The 24,752-nt window shown below is 40.6% G+C and overlaps 1 protein-coding gene across 1 annotated transcript; it reads right to left on the bottom strand.

Moving 5' to 3' along the window:
• Positions 1 to 7,987: 7,987 nt before the first annotated feature.
• On the bottom strand, positions 7,988 to 20,746 carry adgrf7 (adhesion G protein-coupled receptor F7; the record flags this gene model as incomplete). The annotated part of the gene is made up of 19 exons (XM_084376954.1): positions 7,988 to 8,302; positions 9,237 to 9,303; positions 9,403 to 9,453; positions 10,860 to 10,901; positions 11,191 to 12,570; positions 12,656 to 12,820; positions 13,707 to 13,888; positions 13,985 to 14,122; positions 14,268 to 14,474; positions 15,068 to 15,283; positions 15,454 to 15,575; positions 16,655 to 16,716; positions 16,820 to 16,908; positions 16,994 to 17,011; positions 17,055 to 17,782; positions 18,032 to 18,061; positions 18,354 to 18,474; positions 18,589 to 18,744; positions 20,665 to 20,746. 19 exons carry the CDS (start codon positions 20,744 to 20,746, stop codon positions 8,244 to 8,246), a joined length of 3,915 nt encoding a protein of 1,304 aa, XP_084233080.1. The 3' UTR covers positions 7,988 to 8,243.
• Positions 20,747 to 24,752: the final 4,006 nt, after the last annotated feature.

Genomic DNA, 24,752 nt, shown 5'->3' with positions numbered 1-24,752 from the left:
TGGTTAGCATGCTAGCATACAGTTGCCCATCAAAGATCCAGGAGACGTGGAGATACATTTGCATCCAACTGGACTCATTTTTCTGGCCACCAAACAAAGTTAGGCTCAACATTCACTCCCCTTCCAGCTCCGATTTTCCAAACCCTGAGGAAAATATCTGTGTTTAGCTGCTAAATGCTCCACTGTGTTAATTACCTTGATGCTACTACTGTTTGATGCTAGGTGCTGTGTGTAAAGTGGGTTTATCAGAGCTTTTTTACCAAATTCAATGGTCTGCTGCTACGGAAGCGTATTGCATTCACTTGAGTAATTTTTTTTTTCTGTTTTTCAGAGTAATTTTTTTCTGATTTTCTGAAGAATCTTTTTTCTGAGTTTAGAGAGCATTTGAAACAATAGACGCATTCATTCCTTTATTGAAAGCTCGATAATAGAAACAAACATGACCGACTTGTTTAGTTTAATCGAGTTTTACTTCGATCTGGGTTTAAGACACTGGGAGATCCTCCTGTCTTTAAGTCTTATAGATGGTATTACCATTAGTTTGTCAACTTTACGCAGGCAGCTGAGGACTTTGCGGTTGTTCAGAAGGAAAGCCCATTCAGATCTGCTAGACATAGCAACGTTTCTCCAGAATCAGTTGGACAGATATGGCAGGTTGGAGGTTCTTGCGGGAGTTCGAAGTATCGTGATAATTCAGAAAAAAATTACTCAGAAAAACAGAAAATAAATGACTGAAGTGAATGCAATACGCGTCCATCTGCTGCTGCTGGATATGGAACTGACCAGAGTGGTGAGGGTTGATCAGAATAGTTAAGAAGCCATAAAACCAAAAACAAAGAGCTGAAAGACACTAAACTGTGCTGAGGATAATTCTCTACGTGTTCGTGATGAGCGGCACCTTTCACAATACACATAGTAATTTTTTTCATTGTTAGTGTAAAAACATTGATTATAGCAGCTTTAAACCTCAATTCTAGTCTCGAAAATGACCCTTCAGAAACCTGCTGATGATGTCACTGATGCTGTCTCCATGTTTTAATACAGTGCCGTCTTGTGTACTTGTCACTTATAATGTGTGAATACACTTGTGACTGACATGGGGGAAAAAACATGTTTAATCAAAGCCATAAAAATCAAATATAGCTCCCATGTGCTAACTATATAAACCATGCAATGCAAGCCGCTCCTCTCCGTTAAACAGTATTTCATTTGAAATAATCTTACTGTCACTGAGTTTTATTTGACTTGTGTGTTAGCTTTGCCAAAATCAACCAACTTTATTTGACTATGAGTCGGACAGTGGTGCAGCTGCGCTGGTTATAACACAACATGTTTATTTTTAAGCCTCCATGGGACTCTTATCAGCAGCTATCTGTTTTGCCTTCCAAAGTAAGGTACACCTGTATTGCAGCTTCTCAAACTTATTTGCATCACTTTGAATTTGGACTATCAATACACACCACGTGTTGGTACTTCTCATTTCTCGTAACGTTGCACTGTTCAGTCCTGCCCACATGAATGACGCTACTTGCCCAGTATGGTCAAAGACTGGTGGATGTGGTTAAGTTCATGCCCGCCTCATTTTCTTGTGGATTTAGGACGTGGCTATCTTTTAGCTGGTGTTAGACTGTCAATACAAAACACTGGACCAACTGCACAGAGAGTGTCTTTAACTAGCTACACATGGAAAGTTGCCCGTTCATAAACACACATGGAGATATGTGTCATCATTAGACCCTTGCCTGCTGATACGAGCATACATACAGTTACCACACATACATACAAATGCATACATTAGCAGTAAACCTGTTTGATAGCCATATCCATGATAAATATTAAAAACGTATGATATTTCTTTTTGCAGTTACAGTTTTGTTGAGATCGTCCAAGCTGACGTTCTTATTTAAAATTACACATTTAGCAGTTTACATAAAAACTGAAATTATTAAGCTTCACAAACGTAGAAAAAGTAGAATAGTTCTGGTGTTTAAATCTGGAGATCGTTTATCATCCGATACGTCAGTGTTTTATAATAGATACAGTAGATCTGCTCACATTCATTATGGGTTTTTAAGATAAGATAACACAAGATGTTCCTTTATTGATCCTCCTTGGGAGAAATGTGCAGGTGACACAGCAGCACAGAGTGAAATAAGTAGCAGCACAAGAGTAAAAGAGACAATAATGAAGAGATATCGGAAGAATAAAATAACAATTTGGATAAAAAATATAATAAAAACTATTAGAATAAAGATAAACATACTATATTCAGTAACTCTACTCATAACTTGTGTTATATATAATAAATGTGCTGTGCAGGGTTCCTGAGATAATACATTTTCCATGGAAAGCTGTTTTTACACTCTGTAAGAATGTGTTTCCCCAGTTAAAGCAGAGGAAATTACCCATTCAGCCAAGTGACTAATCCACGTTAGTAGAGAAATCTCAATGCAGTCCACTTTGATCTTATCATTAAATAACGTATCTGCTCTCAGTTTCTTCAGTACAGTTCCTGTTAACAACGCGACACTTGGATCGAGTGGTCTGAATGCATTTTTACAATGAATGTTAAAACCATCTTTGGACTGAAGGATGAGAGTTTCTGCTGCAGCGGCACGGACGGCGCTCAGATTTAAATGATAGTCAGTCAAGAGGATATATTGTGGAAAAAGTTACAACATTGAACATCAACTCGAAGATATTTTCATAAATGTGCTTTTAAGATGATATTTACACCTTAATATTATGGTTTCTACAGTCTGTACAGATAAGTGCTACACAGTTAATTCTATCATCTCTCATCTCCCACAAAGATAAAAATACGTTAATAAAAAGCTCTTACCTCATCTTTACACTCAGCGTCGTAAAGAAAGCATAACCCGTCAAACTTTGGTGCAATTAGCATACAGATATCAGACTGTACTCCATATCTACCAGGTACACATCAGGATCAGAGTCATAGCGAGTGAGTGCCTCTGCCTAAGTTAGGCTGGGCAGGGTGTGTGTAGAGGGTGGTGTGTGTGTGCATGTGTGTGTGTGTGTGTGAAAGACAATTTGAATGGACAGCATGTCTCTATTTGGATGGAGTTGTTGTCATACACACACAGCCACAGATATTTGTCTACCAAATCAAGCGTTCTCCTTCAGGAGGTCAGGCTGCAGCAGCCGGACAGTTTGTGCTCTCTTTGCAGCAGCCGTCCTCACAGGACCCTGCGCTTAAAGTCGGAGTATCACACAGCCGGTCACGTCATGGCTCCTGTAACTCGGACTTACAGATCTCATAATAAGAACGATCGCTTGGATGATGTCCCGTCACCAACGAGTCACGTGCCACAGAGACAGATGACACTGACACTGCTGTAGTTACTTTACACATCAGGATCTTAAAAAACTGTCATGAACATGAAATATAAGGCATACATACAATTAAAACACCCAGCAGGGAATAAAATCAGTAAGATAAGCTCTGCATTATTAAAATGCTGACACGTTAATTCATCAACAACTAGACTGAAACTCAGTAGAGTGCATAACTCCGCCAGGGCCCCCTTTAATTCGGTCAAGCCCAATATCGAACATTTTAAACCACCTATAACTGCTTCACTGTAGTTTTCTCACCAGAAAATAACAACCACTTTTCTTTAACAATGTGAGCTTATGGGGAAAAGTCTCTTTTGGCTGCAGAGCGTCATGTGATGATGCAGTTACACAGTTTGGCCACGAAAACTGGCTTCAGAGCCTGGCGCTCCTGCTGGGGGCCTGGTTTACACCTGGTCAGTGGGTGCAGGTAAAGTTCAGTGTAATACGCTGTTTAAGTTGGAATGATGATGTAGATTTCTTTACTCACTGTCTCGCACTTTTATTTGTCTACTGTATTGAGTAGTATGGACACATTGAGCTTACTCTGCAAACTGGAGCGGCCTCTAAGCTCAGTAGGTTCGCACAAGTGCTGTCAGTGGTTTAACAGGAGTGTTGTGAATATTTTCACTCTCTCTGATGGAGGGTCACTGCTGTCTCTGTGCTGTCTTTCTGCAGGAATACTACTGGATTTCTGTTTAATTTGGAAACCGGTTCCTTCTGATGTCCAAAGCTTTATTTATAATTCTATTCCAGAATAACATGTTAAGTTGTGGATATGAGATTCACCTGTGGATTCAAAGGTTCAATACACGTTAAAGTTTTTTTTTAGGCAAACAATATAAACCACTTCTTTTGTTTGGGGAACAAACCCCGCCATTAATCTCCTTTAAACTTCTTCTCTTTGCATTTTCTCATGGCTTCCCTGCTCATTTAAATGTCCCAGCTTCAGTCACGGCACACGTCAGCTCGTCAAGGTCAGGCAGGTAATTTAAATTGCCTGTCAGTGCATCGAACTCTGGAGCAGCCTCCTCTCCTTCTGTGTCAAGAGCAAACAAAGCAATCAAGTGATTCTTGTCTACTTTTTATAATCCGTCCTTCACTTTAGGTGAGCAAACTGACACATGTTGGGTGTTTGCATAGCAGCAAAAATGATGTAATGACGTTTGCAGACTTCCAGCTCTGCTACAAGCACGTAGGCCTGGACTTCACTCTGTTTCTTTTCACTGTAAACTGATCAATAAATCAAGATGAATGAATATTTTTTTCTTTTCTTTTCTTAATTTAGTGAGACAGTTTTCTTTTCTACGTTTTGGGATTGAGATTGATGATAATGGTTTAAAACAAATATTTAAACTTTATACATTTTGAAGATTGATACCGCTCACATGTCTGTTAAATACGCTAGGCTTGGATTAAAGACACTCCAGCTTTATTATGGAGCCGACTTCTGTTCCCACTCTTTGATCGGTTGCCTTGGTCAGGTTTTGGGATGAGGCGTGAGATTGGTTGAGGTCGGCCAAGAATGTCAGGTTAAGCCAATCAGAAGCAGAGTAGGGCGAGTCAGCTGTGGAGCAGAGGGGTCTTGCCTAGAAAAGCTGGATGATCCATAATAAGGCATCATTCCTACGTTCCCCGGATTAGTATGTCACAGAAAAGGGACGTGACAAAGCAGCCCAGTCGCCAAAGTACGATTCTGCAAAACCACAGGTCACAACTTTGTGTTACTTTGGCTTCAATTTTGCCACAAAGACGGCTGGAAATGTAACAAGATCTCCTTGAGTGGTGGTGTCACGCTTACAAATGTTGAAACGCCATGCACCCTCAAAAAATACTCACTGGTTTCATACTTAAAATGCCTAAATGCAGACTCGCTCTGCGGTCACTGGCTCGGCAGCCTTGTCAGCTGTAATTTCGCAACCATCCCATCCACCTGCTGATGTCTCTGTGGTTTGCAGGGCATTTCTCGAACAATGCCTTTGTGTCAGAGAACACCAGGACACATGGAAACAGACTGTGAGTCATGTGAATTCCTCTCAGTCAACATGTGGCCATATTAGTGCAGGTGGAAATAATGACTGTACCCACTAGCACGGTATCAGTACCACTGGATCAGGCTATGCAAACCACTCAGCAGCCTCATAGGGGCAAACAACACAAACATCACCACAGGCCGAATGGGACACGTACAGTGAGGGTGTTGTTACTGACCCAGTCTGCTCAATAGCACTTTGCTTGGAGGGTAATTCAAGGCAACTTTATTTGTATTGCACAATTCAGACAAAAGGCAACTCGAAGTGCTTTACAGGGGCAAAATTACATTAAAAGACATTAAAAACAAGCAGGAAGACATCAAGAAACACAACATTAAGACAAGTGAAGAAATAAATAGGAAAGTAAGCTGAAATAGACAAAGTTTAAAAGAGACAAGACTAAAGAATAAAAGTCACGGTGCAGCTCAAAGCCCTAAAACCGAAGAAAGGTCTTCAGTCTTGATTCAAAGAGGTGAGAGTCGGAGCAGACCTGCAGATTTCTGGGAGTTTGTTCCAGATATGTGGTTCATTATAACTGAACGCTGCTTCTCCATGTTCAGTTTTGACTCCAGGGACTGAAAGCAGACCTGAACCTGATGACCTCAGAGGTCCGGATGGTTCAGAACATGGCAGCAGATCAGAAACCATTCAGTGCTTCATAAACCATCAGCAAGATGTTGAAATCTGTTCTTTGGCAGACGGGAAGCCGGTGTAGAGATCTGAGAACTGGAGGGATGTCATCTACTTTTTCTTGTGTAGCAAAACAGAATGAATACTAACATGGATATTTTATTCACTGGAGTGAGTCAAGTTGTTGTTTAAGCTCCTACACATTTTGACATGCGTGTATATTTTAATATTGATGTTTGTGGGATTTCATTGAAGAGAGTTGAACATTAAAATACTGATACACTTCCAGTAGTGAGGCCTCAGTGAGACGTCAGCCACACCTACAGTACATACTGAGCATTTCCTGTTCAGCTGTACCTCTGTGACATTTAAAGTCACGGCACAGTGCCACAGGTAGACGCAGGTAGACGCAGGTAGACGCAGGTAGACACACCTTTGGACTATAATGGAAAAGAATGTGGCAGATTAACCAGTTTTTGGAAAGCTGACATACAAGTTTTGTTTTTGTTTTAACAAATTCTCCACATATGCAGTTAATGACTGTGTGATATGAACTGTGGCACCCTGCAAGCAGCAGCTATGACTTTGCTGGTAAAGCAGTAGGACTTGTTTTACATTTATGTTCTCAGTGATCTCCTTTGCTACTTTTCTCTGTTCTTCAGTCCCAAGCTTTAAAAACTCTGGGCTAAATCTCTTGTTTAAGCGGCCGGACAAACAGCACATCTACACACATCTTGAAATCAGTTTTTAATGCTTTTCAAGACCTTTTTAAGACCTCAATTAAGAAAATGTAATGCCATTTTTTCCAAACAAATGATTGAATGTTTTACATCAATCACAATATTTACATAGATAACTTTTTTTATATTCATAAATCACATAAAATGATTAAAATAATCAAAATACAATGAACTGTGCAAACACTGTTCTGCATTAAATGAAATAAATTCCTTCATGTCTTTAACAAAACCTCCACCTTTAGCTTTAGAAAGTTTTAATTACAGTCTAAATAAACACATATTTGTAAAATGATAGAATACAATATTACTGAACGCTTCCTGTGCACATCAATACTGTCAGAGCTGTCAGAGCCTCCTCAGTCTCATGGTGCGTTCAGACCAAACGTGAAGAAAGTATTCACCGAACAGACTGAATTAATCTGTCTTATCACATCAGTATGAACCCAAAACAAAGAGATTTCTCTGTGATCTGACTCAATAAACGGATCAGAAGGACGCTGAAATAACAACAACAACTTGCAGTTCATCCCCATCAGGGATGTGAGTCCCCACGATGTGACTGTTAAACAGATCTATGTGTTACATGGTGCGACAGAAAGGTGGGAAAATGGTGCTCTGGGTAATTTTAAGAGATTTGTTCCTGTTGCTCAGGATAATAAAATAATAATCAGATGTTCCATATTAAAAACGAGCCTTTCCTACTTTCTGTGGGTAATTCCAGTACCTGCTTGCACTTTGATTTGACTGATTGTCCTGTCCGAGTCATTGTGATGCCAACCCTTGGGTAAACAACTCCACTGATCTGTGTAAGACAGCCTATCGTCGTCTCACTGATTTGATTGGCAAAGTAAACCAAACCCGGAGCCATTTTGCATCTACTTTCGTTGTTTAAGAACGATGTGATGAATACTTTTAAATGTCCAAACAAAACCTTTTTCTTGTTTGTACTGTGCAATCTCTGATCCTGCACCGTGTAAGGTAAAGACAACTTTTGTTACTACGAAACCTTAAAACCACGTCCTAACATCCTTTTGAAGGTCTGTTGAGAAGTGAGGAGCGACCAAAGTGTTTTCAAGGTCCCCACTGTGCAGGAAGTACAAGTTCACACACACACACACACACACACACACACACACACGCACACACACACACACACACACACACACACACAGTGCAACTATATTCACTTTGGAAAGTCATCATATAAAATACATCCTTTTTGTCAATTACAACAATAAAACCATCATTACTTTACGTACCACACATTCTAATACATATTTCTGCTGGTGTGAATTACGAGATGCTTCTGTGAGCGGAGCTTTGACAAGATACAACTTAACAATATGTCTTTCCCTCGCTCTTCATGATTGTTACATTAAACTTCAAATCCTTCATAAATTATAGCGTTGACAAAAGGAAAAAAAAAAAAGTGAAGCTGCTTGTTCGGTGGTTGTCGACTGACCAGAGACCTCTGCGAAGATCATCACGTGTCGGTGAAGGACTGAGATACGCCGGAGGCACTGGATGATAAATTGTAGCCATCTGAAAAACAGCAACACAACAAAGTGATTGAGTGTGACATGATGGGATAATTGTAAACAAGTGAAACCAGATACAAGAATTAGTGATAATTGCAGCCATTTTGCCACACGGGTTGTTGATGCAGAGTTACAGCTCAGAGGAACAGTTTTCTGTATGTGGCTGCCAGTAATTACAGTGTGCACATTATGACGTGAACAGTGGCACTAGCCCTGTATTGTCATAGTTTAGTGTGCATGATTACATTAGCTATTTAACATAAACTATATAGCATAACTGTGATTTAATAAATAGAGTAGGGTATAGCTGCAGCTGCATTTCTAGGACCCTAGTTTTTCACCACAGCGCCACCTACCGGACTGGACAACCCTTTTGGAGATAGACGGTAAGACACGCGTAGAGTTAGACGGACAACAAGTAAGTGTGAGTACTGAAAGTGAACACAGTTTTATTTGATAGACAAACAAATGACGACAGACGGATGTTCAAGTGGTAAGTAAAAGTAAAAAATTCTCTCTCTCTCTCTCAGAGTCGGTGAGACCTGATGGACTGGAGATTGGATCCAGCTGACTTATAACTTCTGGTCACATTGTGTCCTCTTGTATTGTTGTTTGGTATTTTTATTAACACTATAAATAATGAATCAAAGTATTATTTGGGTGGAATCAACCTTTAAAATTATAACAAAAAGTATCAAACTAGGGTCCTGAAAGTGCAGCCTCGGCTGAAAGGAGATCTTTTTACCATTTGGCGGTGCTCGATGTAAAACCAGGTGAACACCCCTAAAAATAAAACATTAAAATACTCCGGGTGTAGACAATGTCTCTACTGAAATGTTAATCCATGTAGTAATCTCATTAATCTTATAATCTTACACATATTTAGACGTTTTGCCTTTAAGATTTAGTTTTCTTTCTTTTCCTAATTGTTGCCATACCTCTTCCTCTTCTCAAGTTTCGGAAAAAGCCAAATCCACTTGATGATGAGTTTCCAGCACTGGTGCTCTAAAACATGAATAAAAGCAAAAACCACAGTATTGAGAATGTTTGGGGGGAAAAATAAATAAATAAAAATATATATATGTTTAAGAAAACTGTCCTTACCCTTGTCCCACTCGAGGAAGTTTGTGACTTTATTGCTATCTCTGACCGCACCTGAAAAGTAAATTCTCAAAAATTAGCACATTGCTATGAAACTCAAACAACTTTGAGTGAAAAACTTTGATCCCTACCACCAATTTACTTTGACTATAGTAGCTCACTGCTGGACAGCTAGTGATGGGAGCTAATGTGCTCCCTGCAAAACGTCCTCCTGCAAACTGCTTTACTGTTTGTGTTTATTACAGGCGACCATTCAAGAGTCAAGATGCCAATTGTCAGTGGAATATACTTTGTAACATGCGTTTCATTTTATTATGCTTACATGTCGAACTAATTTAACTTTTTTGTTTTATTTTGTTTTCACATTTAGAATCATTCAAACTTTATTGTCTATCACATAGTGACAGAAAACATGACCGTCGTTTGGGGCTCGATCAACATGAAAAACACATTCACACCCATGAAACTCACATAAAATTACACAACAGTTAAAAGCACGTCTGCAAAGCCACATTAAAAGAGTCGTGTCTATTTTGCCTTGTTTAAAATGCACATTGCAGTTGGAATAAAATAGTTCTTGTAAGTTCTCAAGACAGGCTGCCTGAAGGACCGTAACTTAAAGGTGGTGTTTTGACGTCAGTAGACAAGCTCAGCAGTATAAAGCTGTATTGCAATGTATGTTTGTCTGTAGATGTTCATAAAAGTTGTACTAAATTCCCAGTTCAAGCATTTAGCGAGCACATATTTCTGGTAGATGATCTTGTAACATGTTTGCAATTGTCAAGACAGAAGGAAACCTTCACTGGGACAAACGTTCCTACGTTGTCGTTGTGCTACTTAAATAGGTCTTCAGACTCGGACGGATTATTCAGTTATTTCCCTCGCATGTTTTTCTGCTCTGCCATTTTTAGTCTGAATGCCCGGAAAAAAGAAAACATACAAAAAACAAAACCCATTTCTCCGTCACTTAAATGAAGCACTTAAAGCAGCTCGGCCTTTTTGATGATTGTTTATGTTCTTGAATGATTCTTCACATTTTTGGGCTTGTGTTCACATTGTGGGATGCTCCAAAAGCGGCTGTTTGGATCGTTCCACAGGTAAACATAAAGACGAAAGGGGCAAACGGTGTAACTGCATGGGTTTGGGAACACTTTGTGAGATTGTTTGCAAATTGCTGCAGGTTGTTTTTATTTAAGTCGTACACAGCGTCCAGATGTTTTGGGAGTATGGGTTGTAAATAAATGTAATGTAATGCCTATTTCTGTGAGTGCTTTTGTTTGTGAAATCAAGAGAAAATATCTTTATCTCAGTATTAATCACAATCACAATGAATTTGTTTCATTAATCACGCTGTCTTGAGATTGATCACTTCCTGTCTGCTGTCCACAAGTAAGTTTAGGACGGACTTTCCCTTCATTCAGGTGGGCAGGTCATTGAAACAGATAGTGAGACGTACGTACCTTTCTGTCGAACAGCGTTCCAAATACCAAAATAAAGAAACCCTTTAAAGAAGAAACAGAGTAACATCAGCGTGTTAGAGTGCGTCAATGACAAAAGGCAAACTCCATATTCAAAGTCCACTGAAAATATATTATTTATGAGCTTTATTTTGAGGCAGGCTTCACGTTCTTAACTGGAGGGGTAGGTAGAGCGTCACAGTTTGAAGCTTAAGGCCGCTGACCAAGCTGCCGTATTTGACAAGTTTGGAGTGAGAACGTGTGAATGTAAACCAATGACCTTCAGCACAGCCCTCATAATAATACATAAAGACAAGTATTATTGTGTTTGTACCTGCAGTGAATTGAAGAACGCAAATGAAATATGTGCTCCTTCGTTGTACGGGGGGGTCATGGTTCCGACTCCCAGACCCCACGTTAATCCAAAAAAAGGTGTGAGGACGGCCAAACTCCTCAGAATAACCACCAGAACGTGCCTCTCGGCGGCTTGTGCAGCGTCTCCCACAGCCCTCCTCCTCAACATTTTGTATATCACCACAAGCAGGATTATAAAGTTTATCGCCACGATTAACAACGCAGGGATCACAAATGCCAGCAGAGCCATGGACTCATCCCAGTTGAGCCAGCATTCCCCAGTTTGTCGGATGTAAACTTGTCTGGGCTCAGTCACAGCTATAGTTATGATTGCAATTATGAGCGGTGCCCCGTAGCCTAGAACGAATCCAATAGCCAACATCGATTTTTTAGACAAACCCCCGTCGAAGACACTGACTGTGCGGTAGAGCAACAGCAGAGCCGAGGCGAACATCCAGAAGAACAGGGCCAGGTAGAAAAAATGGATAAAAAACGTGGCTGTAGAGCATGCCGCTGGGTTTTTCACCTCTTCATCTGTGATGGCCGCCCCAATAATAAACCAAATGTTTGCAATCAGGAGAGACACAGCGATGTTAACAACGGAAACGTGACGCAAATAAGATGTGTTGTTCTTCCTGATTTTCCTCCATATGACAGCTTCGATGATGAGGCATATGACCAGGGAGGCCATGGATATGCCAACTCCAATGTAGGTTATGATGTCCAACACCGGGTTGTTTGGACTGAAGGGTGACATCAGGATGGAGAACGAGGTCAGGTGGTTGCAGTTGCAGGTGACAGTGTCGTTTACATTGTATTCCAACTCGCAGCCCTCGTTGTCCCATCCCCCGAGGCCGTCGAAGAGACTGAAGTTCCAGAAAACACACTGAGGGTTTGTCAGAGTTGTGTTTATGACATCAAATGTGAACGAAACGTTGCTGATGGTGCTATTGGACCGAACCAGTGCGACTCTCCCATTAATGACATTGGAGGTTGAGTTGGCTTCGTCTCTTGCAGGGAGGATGTTGTCCATTGAGGCGAAGGTTATCACGGTGATTGACTGTCGCCCTCCATCAGACTCTTGTACGTCTATGCCCACTGAGGAATTAAAGTCAGCGTTGAAAGTTTCTGTGAATGCAGTTTTGTTCAAGAGAATAAAGGGTGTGTCGATGTCAAAAGAGTCATTCGTGAGGCTGCCTGTGATGTTTTCAAGAGACAGCAATAATGTCGAGCTGACACTCTCAGTTGTGGGGATGTTACTTCTTGTTGGAAGCGTGTTCATGGTGTCATTGGTGTTTAGAAATGCCCATGATTCCCTTGCATCGTCTGTGGTGAGAACTCCTGCCGTTCGTAGGACATCCTAAATTACAAGAAAAGAGGATATTAGATCATGTGAAATGTAGTGTATATTGGACGTGTAACCTTCAGTGGATGAATTCACATACCTCCATTAAAGATCTATTTATTGGGCTTCCTAACAGTGCTACATTGTTGAGGATTTCAACAATGGCAGTAATGGTTGCAGGGGATTCAAGTATTTCCACAGTGAAGTTCTCAGTGACGTTCCCGAGTTGGTCCAAGAACACCGGCAGTGAATTAACGTTCAAAGCCTGTGAGATTGTGAAGAAAAAACAAGCATTAGCGTCAGATGCTATCGAAAAAAGTGTCAAATTCTGTATTCACTGAATAAATTATTCTCTACAGTTTTTGTTTGTAGGAAAATCTAACAAAATTGTTTTGTAAATAGAAGTACTGCTACAGAATCAGCAGGTCAGCTCTCCCCCTCTCTCTCTTTATCTCTGTCTGTCTAGAGTAAATATTGTTATTCTGCTTTACATTACCTTTATCTACAGTTCCTACAGTTCCTTGGCGGTTACTTATACACATCAAATATGAGACTAACTTTAACTATCCAGCTTCATATACTACCAGTGAAGTGGTAGTATATGAAGCTGGCTATGAAACGTACCTCTAAATGACCTACATAGAGTACACGAACGAGATCATCAGTGACAAACTGGTTAATCTTGCTGCCGGTCACCGGGCTGGATTCTGACTTAACCAGGTTAAAGTGGTACGACACCGGCACCTGCTGTTGTAGAGATTGATGCCAGCGGGTGCCACGATTGCTGTTACAGTCATTTATAATCATCAGAGGAATCAGAGTGTGTTTCATAAACACTTAAATGTTCCTCGTAGTCACTTTGAATAAGTGCTGAGGATGAATCGAGGAGCCTCATAGCCTTAGGAAATAAGCTGCTCTGTAGTCTGGTCGTACGGCACCAAAACAAAGTTTACTTTTTTTCACTATTGTCATCTTTTGTCCAAAGGGGGCACTAGACTCAACAAGCTGTTGTACATTTAACTTCTATTTTTACAATATGGTGCCAATGTCAACGTTCTCAACTAGAGGAAGGGTGAAAATGAGGCACGAATCACTAAATCCACCTCTCTGGATGGTTACATTTAGTGTCAGACAGAGAAAAATGAGGTCACCTCCGACTGATTAAGCAGATCCTGGACCACTTGGAGAACGCAGTTGTCTCGTAGAACTTGCCATCGGCGACTTTCATTACAAAACGCAATTTGCTCTCCCACCTTGTTCTCCTCACAGGGACCTACAGCTCTGTCATCACGATTTCCATCACCAAAGACAGGGTCGTCCGTACAGAAAAATGCTGGAGAGAAAGAAATAGTTTGTTTTTTAATTACAGGAAGAAATATCATGACCTGAAATGTATAAAAAATGCTCCAATGTCTGGATAAATACGTACCCTCCGTGGATAACTCCAGTGTTATTTCTCTGCTGAACTGCCCAAAGTCCTTCACTTGACAAGTGAACTTCTTTTCTGTGCTTTCACAGTCGGAGGTTGAAATTTGTGCACTGAAACTTATGTCTGTACCTGAAACAGCTGTAAAAACAACAACAACCTTCAACTTGGAAAAGGGTGTCCAAATACTACATTTGTACATACATTATTTAAAATAGTTGATTGAGAACTGCATTAATATTACAATGTTCCCAATAGCAGATTAGCTTCATGGTATTTGGTTTACCTGCTTCAGAAACGTCTCGAAACTCGACCTCGTAGGGACTGTTGACGGAGCACCGCAGTTCCACCGGTTGAGCTACACATTCGACTTTAATTCTGACTGGTGTCACTCGGATCACAGGTGTCTCTCTGAGAATTATGTTTGCTCTCTGTCTAAAATTCACTCGAGGTCGGGTCGTATTGTTGTCTATCAGCTTGCATTCATAAAGTCCTGAAATTAAAGGTGATCATCAGTTAACATCAAATCAATGTGAAGTCAGTTCTGCAAAATGATGTGGGGTTACGTCACTATCAGCTGCTTCTACAGCAAATATTTTGGGGTGTAAGAGTTGATTTAGGAGACTTGAACAGTAGCCATACCTTTAAAGTCCAACTGAAATCACTGTTATTATTATTATTATTATTATTATATCCCCTTTATATCTCCTTTTGCCTTAGCCCTGACAGCAGAGACCGGAGCTGACATGGACAGCGTTCCACAAAGCTTCTTCTGTCACAGAATACTTGGACCCCAAACGCACCTAAAATGCTTCTACGAATTACTTGTAGACCAAAGAAGACCGTGAACATTATGTGGGGCTCTTGAAGACGGAGAAAGCCGAGCATTCTGTGACATTACAAGAAGCTTTGTGCCATTTAGGCAAAAGGGGATATAAATCCTTCATCTTCAAGATGTTTATCTTGGTTGTATCTTGGCTGTATGTCACTATGGTGTTATACATTCTGAAAAAAAATCAAACATACCGAATATGAGAATGACGAAATTGAAAATCTTGACAGCAACATACTGGATCTATTTCTTACCATTGTCAGTGCTAAAAAATTTTGACACTGTCAGTGTTGCTTCTCCGCTCGCTGTTGAAAAGCTGTGTTCACTATCTTCTCCTATCAACACGTTGTTACGTCTCCACTCTGCGCGCCAGTCAACTAAATTGAGTTCGTCCGGTGGAGGACCACATGTCACAGTCACTCTGTTTCCAATAAATACATCGGATGGCTCAAACTTTAGTGAAATGTCGCCTTTAAGAAAACAGACACAAGAGTCAGACAGTTATTATACAACAGTTCTGAACTAAATGATCACACATCTCACATTTAAAAAAAGCTTATCTACATTTTTTTTTTTTTTTAATTACAGAAAATGCTGTTTCTCTAAAAAAATAATTCAAGTGTGTGTAAAAATGTCTTACTGTCATATAGTCTGGGATATATTTCTCCCAGCTGCCTAAATATCCCCGTTTGTAACGCATCAATTTGGTCTTCTTCAAAACTGGTTGCGCTTATAGAGTAATCAGCGATGGTACTTCCACTCCTGTAACACAAAATCCCAATAACATATCACAGACAGGTAAAGTTGTCACAAATGTTCAGTCAGTTAGACTTTGAAAGCATCATCATCAACATTCAACCGTGATGTTCTGTCGTCGTAGCAACCCAAGCAATGAAAGCTTCAAGCAGCTTACTGAGAGACTGTTGAGTGAGCAAGTGATCAGCACCAGGCCCGAATAAGACCACGAACATTTTTACATGGTGCCATACTTGACTATCTGCATTTTAGCATTTACACAGTACACAGCAGCGTTTTGTAAACGGTATCAACGTTGTGATTAATCTGTACCAATTGTTTGACTGTCTATTTTTTTCTTTGTTTGGGCCGATTTTCCCTCAGGGCTAATCACAGGGGACTCAGAGCACCTGTGCACAGGTGGGGGGAACTGACTCCTGATTTGAGAAGTGGAGGCAGCTTGGAGTATTTCCCACCCAGCCAATCAGGGCGTGACGACACCCTGTCGGAAAGGCATAAAAGAGGTGGAGATGGCACAGCGACGGCTCTCACCCTCATTCAGAATCGGCCCCTGTATTTCCTATAGAACCTCACTCCCCTTAGATTTCCAGCCAGAACTCTGGTCCATTTGGGGCCCTATTTTGTTTCTGAGCTGCCCACAGCTTTAGGGAGGAAACTTTGTTTTGTTGGAAACCCTTTTAAACCCAGGCGCCTTCGTTTCGCCATTTGTTTGTTTATGGGTTTATGGGTCCAGGGAACATGGGACAGGTCATAGACATTTACATTCTGATTAATAGCAGATTGGTTGCAGGTAGGTGAAATACATCGTTATTGAGGAACGTGTTAATCGCTTCACCTGGATGGTCAGGATTTTATGTTCTCCAAAAGGTTAGAGTCAGAAGGTAAAACTGCTGAGTCAGAGCTGTTTAACGGTGTCTCTAGCAGCATGGCCAAAAATAATGCAAATAATTTTGATTGCCAATGTAGCGACTACACCCTCAAAATATGAGGCAAAGACATATTTGCTATCACTCTATTGTGCAAATACTAAGTTTAAATATCAAATTAACAAATGTGAGTAAAATCAAAAGAAAATTCTGACTTACCTGAACCTGATTAAACGTGCCGTGTTTGACACTAAGATGTGCTCCTTCGCTTGCTGTTTAATCTGTTTGAGGAAACGGGACCAAATATGGCAAACTCATTGCATCAACAGTGTGTGTGTTGTGTGACATAACAGTGTGAAAACAAAGTGAGACATCCAGACTTACAGCATTCATAGTGTTTTGGTAAACCTCATCGGTTGGGTTATTGTATGACTCTTGAAAGTCTATGTCCATGCTATACGAAAGGTTCCTCTCTGCAACACAAACAGTTGTTATGCAATTTAATTGACAATTTCATGAGAGACACATGATATCACTCATACATTTGATGTGTTTTACCTTCTGTTATGACGGGTTCTGTACTTGGCATTGTCGTCATCGGTGTTGTTGTCGTCATCGCTGTGGTTTTTGTTGTCATTGGTGTTGTTGTCGTCATCGGTGTGGTTATGTTCATTGTTGTATTTGTCATTGGTGTTGTTGTTGTTGTCGTCATCAGTGTGGTTGTGTTCATTGTTGTATTTGTCATCGGTGTTGTTGTCATCGGTGTGGTTGTGTTCATTGTTGTATTTGTCATCGGTGTTGTTGTTGTTGGTGTTGTCGTCATCGGTGTGGTTGTGTTCATTGTTGTATTTGTCATCGGTGTTGTTGTTGTCGTCATCGGTGTGGTTGTGTTCATTGTTGTATTTGTCATCGGTGTTGTTGTCTTCATCGGTGTGGTTGTGTTCATTGTTGTATTTGTCATCGGTGTTGTTGTTGACGTCATCGGTGTGGTTGTGTTCATTGTTGTATTTGTCATCGGTGTTGTTGTCGTCATCGGTGTGGTTGTGTTCATTGTTGTATTTGTCATCGGTGTTGTTGTTGACGTCATCGGTGTGGTTGTGTTCATTGTTGTATTTGTCATCGGTGTTGTTGTCGTCATCGGTGTGGTTGTGTTCATTGTTGTATTTGTCATCGGTGTTGTTGTCGTCATCGGTGTGGTTGTGTTCATTGTTGTATTTGTCATCGGTGTTGTTGTTGTCGTCATCGGTGTGGTTGTGTTCATTGTTGTATTTGTCATTGGTGTTGTTGTCGTCATCGGTGTGGTTGTGTTCATTGTTGTATTTGTCATCGGTGTTGTTGTTGTCGTCCCTGATGTAGAAAAGTAGAATCAATAAATGCTCTTTTAGATCAATATTATTTTTCATTTTCCACGACAAGACTCTGACCAACTATATCCACACAAAACAAAGAGATGAGACCTTGAGTGATAACTGTGGATCAATGTTGGAGATAGTTGTCTGTCATTTTTTTTTATGTTCCTTCATCATGTTCTTCATCTTTATTATTTTCTACATTTTATGAGTCACACATTCTGTCAACTACAAATGTGTCTCATACCTGTTGTTGTGTTTGGACATGGAATCACATCTGTGGAGCAACGTTGGAGATGAAATGATTACACCATGTTCGTCTGCTGCTAATTACTAATCACAATGCATAAACATCATCATCATCACTTTACACGTGACTCCATGTTTAACAGACGACTAAACTTAACACAACCATGTTCATGTCAACATGTGCAGGACAGTCATGCAGATACAGTCGGTGTTGATTCGGTGCCTTTTGCATAACTTTTATTGAAACAGCCACAACATAACAACGCTTACCTGTGATTGGTTCACAGAACTGTCCATCAGAAGGAAGTCCATTTATGCACCCACAGGTTGGTCCAGTGGCATTGCTGCACACGCCGAAGCTGTTACACGATTCACATGACCAAGCGAAGTGCTCCTCACACTCACACTGCAGTCCTCCTCCGGTGGAGTTTGGGTAGCACCCTGTGACAGAAAGTTCAGCCGGAGGTTTTGAAATCAGAACATATTTGATAATGAGGCATTTAATGAGCCAAACAAATTAAATAAGGTAACAAGAAAGCCAGTGATGGGTCCTACCTGTGGTGAAGTTTAAGCCCACTACTCTTAAAGACTGAGTGATGGAGTAGGGCAACGGCAAAACATTCACAGTTTGCCTGAATAGATCAATGAAACCTGATGGCACACTGGAGACAGGAACACGCAGGTCAAGGACTAAATCAATGTCCACCGGGTCTGTGGACCAGAACCAGAGAAAAACCATCACACACTCTATCACTACAAACTGTTTAGGTATCAAATCTCCATTTCTTCATTGTTTCTGTCATTTGTGTTTGCCTAGAATAGATTAATCTTGTTAGGACAAAAATCAAGTCAGCAGCCGTTATCGTATCATAATACTCTGTTCACATGTTAAATGTTTGTCCAGGCCTCAGATGAAAAAACATTTTCTAAACAGTGTTGTGCAATTTTTTGCAATGTGTTGGAGAGATCCAAGAGACATTTGAACTGAAACTCAAAATCTTCTCAGCGGGCAGTTCTCGGGGTCCAGGTCTTTGGGCGATGCATGAACAGTAACTGTATTCCTGCACATGCTGTTGGGCAGTTACACCCAAAGCATGGTCGCCAGTGTAAATGACACCTATGACCTGTATTTTACACTCCAACTGAACACTTGTTCTTCCATGCAAAGCGAAAATACATTTTTCTCATTCAAGATATGGCTTTTAGGACATGAAGCAGAACCATCGTGATCTTTTCAATCAAACCTGAGACGAGATTTTATCCGTCTGAATGCGACAAATTCTTCTCTTCAGGAAACAACCTCACTGAGACAACTATGTGATTACAGTTCATTCAGTTCGTGTAGATGAACATGAGGAAGCGTAAGCTTTTTCTGTCACAGGTGGTTACTGGAGTCAGGAAAGAAAAAACCAGTGTGCCCATCACGCGGAGCAGCTTCTCATTAAAACAAAATACATTTAAAAGCAGAAGTCATTAGCCCAGTGCAACCACAAACAGAGCATTTAGCACCGTCTGCTGGCCAAAACAGGCAATTACCCTAAAATCCAAAAGTTGATAGAAGACTGCAAACATTTACCCAAACGTTCAGTTATGGTCCTCCACATCTTAAATGAGTCTTCTCACAGCGTAGGGAACAATTTACGACTAACAAACAACACTTAGATCTACAGCTGACTTACTGAAGCAGGGAAAGAGAGAACATCAGGGAGTGTGTTGTTTAGTTAATTTAGTTGCTGAGTTCATTTAGACTGATCATTGTACTAAAGTCCTTGTTTTGTTTTGTTTTTAATCAAATTGTTAATGATGAATTAATGTGTGAGCTGTATTTTATTGTTTGGTCAGCTACAACCAGGCATAATATTTTATAACCTGATATTTTGAATGTAAACTCTGTATCTGTAAGTAACTATAGCTGCAGAATGACTGTAGTGGAGTAATACGTAGAATGGCTAACAATGAATTAAGAAGCATCACAGCCTGGGGACAGAAGCTGCTCTGTAGTCTGGTGGCACGGCACAAAAAACAAAGTTAACTCTGCTTCACCATTATCACCTTTCTGTGCAAAGGGGCCACCAGCATCAATAAAAAAAGTTCCTTGTAGAGGCTTTGAGTAAAAGTAGAAATCCACAACAAATTACTGTGACCGGGCCTCCAAATTCCCCAGATCCCAACATACGGGACCCAGAGGATCCACTATAAAACACCCCGGTGCCAGACACCACAGGACCCCTCAGAGGTCTGAAGTCCATGTCTTGACAGGTCAGAGCTGTGTTGGCTGCACAAGGGGAACCTTCGCAACATTAGGCAGGTGGTTGTAATGTTATGCCTGATGTGTATGTCCTGTATGATTACAGTCACCAACAATGTACTGTATAATATTACAGTATAGTATTACAGTTTTACAGTGAGTTAATTGTCAACAGCTGCCAGTCAGTAACTGTGAAATTCACGGCTACATTTCTTCCTGTGTACCCACGGGCGGTTAAGTTACTGCATAACAAAGCACCGTATTCAACAGGATCAGTATGTTTTTTTTTTTTTTATCTTCATCCGTAACTTAACAAGAAATAGTACCACGCTAAATGTGGTGGAGTAAAATCTCAGTGTGTGCTCATATGTAATGAGTGGGACCTCGGCTCTGTTGGTTGTACTGGGTCGGTACCTGGCTGACTGGTGTTTGGCTGGCAGTACTGGCCATCAGCTGGAAGTGCATTAATGCATCCGCACGTGTCACCGATGATGGCGTCACAGGCTCCGTGGGTAATGCAGCTGTTAAACGACCAAGCAAAGCTCTGCTCACATCTGCACTGGTATCCAGTCGTATTTGATGAACACACTGTGTGAAGGGGACAGAAGGACACAGCATCATCATCATTTAATGACATGTTCACTGGTACGGTTAGAATATTTTTAAAGCTGCTACAAGGAACTTTTTTGTAGATTATGGCGGCCCCTGTGGACAAAAGAGGTACTACCACCTTCTGTCGTACAGATCTTGATCTGGGTTTGACACTGTTTCATAACCAGTTAAAAGTTCCTTGTAGCGTGTTTACCTTTGGCAAACAATGGGGAAACAAAATCAAAAGGTTGCAGTTACCTGTTGTGGTGTCAATGCTGGTGATTTGAACAGTGCTGTTGATCTGTAACGGCAGACTGAGTGTGTTCAAGAGCGTCTGGAGAAGCTCCAGGTCCGAGATTTCAACAACCGCTTGGAGTTCATAATCAGAGGAATTTGAGGAAGCTGGGAAGACATCAAACAGTATCCATGTTAACTTTATACTAAAGTGACACGAGAACTACAGATTCATTGTATCGTTGCACTATTGAACACTTTGATGCTCTGTTGATGCTATCAAAATGTGACTCACTTGCTCTTCTTTCTCTGGCATGAATGTGTGAAGCTTCCACACCCGTCAAATCCTGACAAAAGAAAAATCATTACCATCTGATTACTGACTGTAACTAAATATGTTATGTTAAATTATGCATCCTTGAGTATTGCCACTAATACTAAATTCTTATTAATGAATTTTTTACTCTTACCTCACTCTGAAACTGTTTGGAGTCCTGACTCTGCAGAATGTAGCCTATAACCAGAAGCAGTACCGCACATCCAGCTGCCTTTGGTACTGCCATCCCGACTACAGAGAACACAAGCAACACAGTGACTGCTGAGTGCTAAATCACTCGGTATACATTTATTCCTTGTGGGATAAGCTGACAGCTGACGGCAGCGCAGATGCTTGAAATGACAAGGTGTTTAATACCAACATGTTCTCACTTCCACCTCGTCAAATGCTCTCCTGTTACAGCGTACAGCATTCAGGAGACCTGCTCGAGAGTGGGTCACTCTACCTTCGCCAACAAGAAACAATCTGTTTATTCTGATTAACATGGCTTTTGTTTTTGTTTTCTGTTCCCACAATCTGCAGCTGTGTCGCTCTCTCTATAGCCTCCTCCTCCTCCTCCAAGCTACAAGCTACAAGCTACGATTTACAAGCCTGAATTTTAACCCTGTTTCAACACTTGAGCTAACGAGCAAATCAGCATTAGTATGTTGCCTCCTGTCGAACCAATCAGAAGTCAAAATGTCCAATCAGGATGCAAAAGGTTCTGTGTACATGACAGCTACAGTAGGTTGAGGGAAAGCAGCACGGCTCTGAATGTATTGATTATCAGTCCTGTTTATCAGAGTTTACACGTTGTTGTTTCTTTTTGAATGCACACAAACTGTGAAATCGTTTGTTTCCGGTCAGTGTTCCTGGTTTTATTTTTGAAGCACCAGGATTATTTTTAGTTCACATTGCACTGCTTGAAAATGTAAATTACTATTTGAGATCTATTGTAAATGAACATCATTTCTAGGCTGACCACATTAAACTTCCTGTTGTTGTGAATGTCCTCTTTTTAACTCTTGCATATTTATGTTCCTGTGTTTCCTGTTGAGCTTTTTAAGAACCTCGCTGTGTTTTATGAGCCGCCTCGCACGGCTGCTGTGTGTATGCTCTGACTAAAGACGACTTACATTGATTTTTGGGACTCCGTGGTCAATGAGTAAATAATCCAGATGAATTAAAGCCGATTTTTACACTTTTCAGGTCTAAAGCTGACGACCGCTTCTAATTTATACCGTGTCTGTCAACTGGCTCAGGAATGAGCTCATGCATTTTTACATAACAGCCGACTCCAACACACTTCTCATGTTTCCAGTTCCTGAAGAGACATTCACACTTTAACAGTCCACTTTAAATCACTATTAATGTGCATTTATTCAAATCAAATCAAATATTAATTCAACAGCTTTATGTATTGAAGACCGGCTTTGTGTCACTTGCCTCGGGCACATACACATGCCGAGGTAACACATGACACTGGGTTTTCCATTTGAAAGGTAAGCAACTTAACAGTGTCACCTATATGACGTAATAGGTGTTTATTAGCATTAACAGCTCCCAGGATGTTAAGCATCACAATATAATGACAACTGCTGTTTAGTTCATTTTTTAAGTAAACTGTGCCCAAGAAATCCAGTCAGAGGACAAACATGTACAGTATTTATAAAGAAAATATAAAAATCACTCCGCTCCTTTGTTTCCTTCAGTAAGTTGCCACATGCTTTCATCATTTCAGTGTTTTAAATGTTCTTTTAAACGAGTAAAGACTATCCAATCTATGCCCGTGCTCTCTCTGTAATATGTTAAAACCACCACATTCACATTACACCAGTTACATTTTAAAATTGTAATTGTGTTTGTTTACCTCTCTTTGTCTTCTGGCTCCAAAAAAAGCCTCTCGTCAGGAAGCATGTATCATTTTACTGCACGCCCGAGACACATAGTCCGATTGTTAAACATGTGAGAAAGGCAATCAGTCAACTTCCTGGAAAACACCCGTCAGGCAAGTTGAGTGACTTGATCTTTGGCACAAGTGCAGATATGTTTAAAGTGGAGCGCTGTGAGACTGATGATTTGTTGTGTGCATACAGATTGAAGTTGCTCTTCAGTATCCACAGGTGGCTGACAGGTGGTCTTTGTAGGCTGCTAAAGCATTTTAATCCCATTTTTATTCATAGTGTTGATCAGGATTATATTTTTACTGATTCATTTCATGTTGAACATAAAAATCAGCATGTGAGTTCACAGGATCTGACTTCAAATAGAGACCACGTATTTAATCTCTTCAGATTTACATTCCCATAAACAAATCAGTATTTGTTTAAATCTAGTCACTGCATGATACAGTTGTTTCTCTCTCTTTTCATGAATGTAAACAGGGTCAGGACCCAAATCACTTCTCCAGCTGCTTTTTTCAGAACCTGTTGTTCTGTTCACCACAGATATCACCTCAGTGTGGCTCAGATCGTCCTGCACCGAGCTGTTTCCCTCATGTTATGTAATCTTAAATCAGACTGGAATTTTTACACATAGCTTTGTTCAGTTAAGATATCAAGTAAGATATCAAGCACACAAGTCACACACAAGCTTTAAACTCTTTTGATAACAGGCGACTTTGTCATGAATAGCGATACCTGCTGTACTATTCTTTCTTATTCTGGCTCGTCTCGTTCCTCTTTTCTTTAAGGCCAAAACCATTTTAAGGGAGGAATTAATATTCAACAGTGTCATCCATAATTTTACCAAAGAGGTCAACCGCACCTATGACCTGTTCAGTTAATAAAATAAGTGGACTGTCCACTTATTCATTAACTGAACAGGTCATCATTAACTGAACTCAGCCCAGTACAAACATTTAAGTTATGTGTCCACTGTGGACACATAACTTAAATGTTTGTACTGGGCTGAGTGAATGACAGACATGCCTCAGTCTTCATCAGAAGTAGAGTGAGTCAGACATTTGTTCCACTAACTACCTGACACGCCACCTGTCAGACCGCCCCAGGGAGGAGAACAGGACTGATCCAGGACGGGAGATAGACTGATCCAGCTTGGATTTAAGGCTGCTCCTGGCTAATGTCTGCTGGCAGGAAAGTGAAAGGGATGCAGGCCGACTGATATTCCCACTTTCTTGGTAAAAGTGTTACTATCAAGCAGAGCCAGCCCTGGGCATAGGCTGTATAGGTGAATGCTAAGGGCGCCGTCATCCACAGGGGGCGCCGCAAATGGGGGGAGAAAAAAAATGAGTTATAATAGAGTTAGTTAGAGTTATTACTACTATTATTTCACAATATTATATAAGCCCACAGCAACATAACTTCATAG

This window comes from Pagrus pagrus (genome assembly GCF_965226575.1).
Source record: "Pagrus pagrus genome assembly, chromosome: 16".
NCBI lineage: Eukaryota > Metazoa > Chordata > Actinopteri > Spariformes > Sparidae > Pagrus > Pagrus pagrus.
Note: the sequence above shows the minus strand (reverse complement) of the source record. Positions and strands in the feature narration are given on the sequence as shown.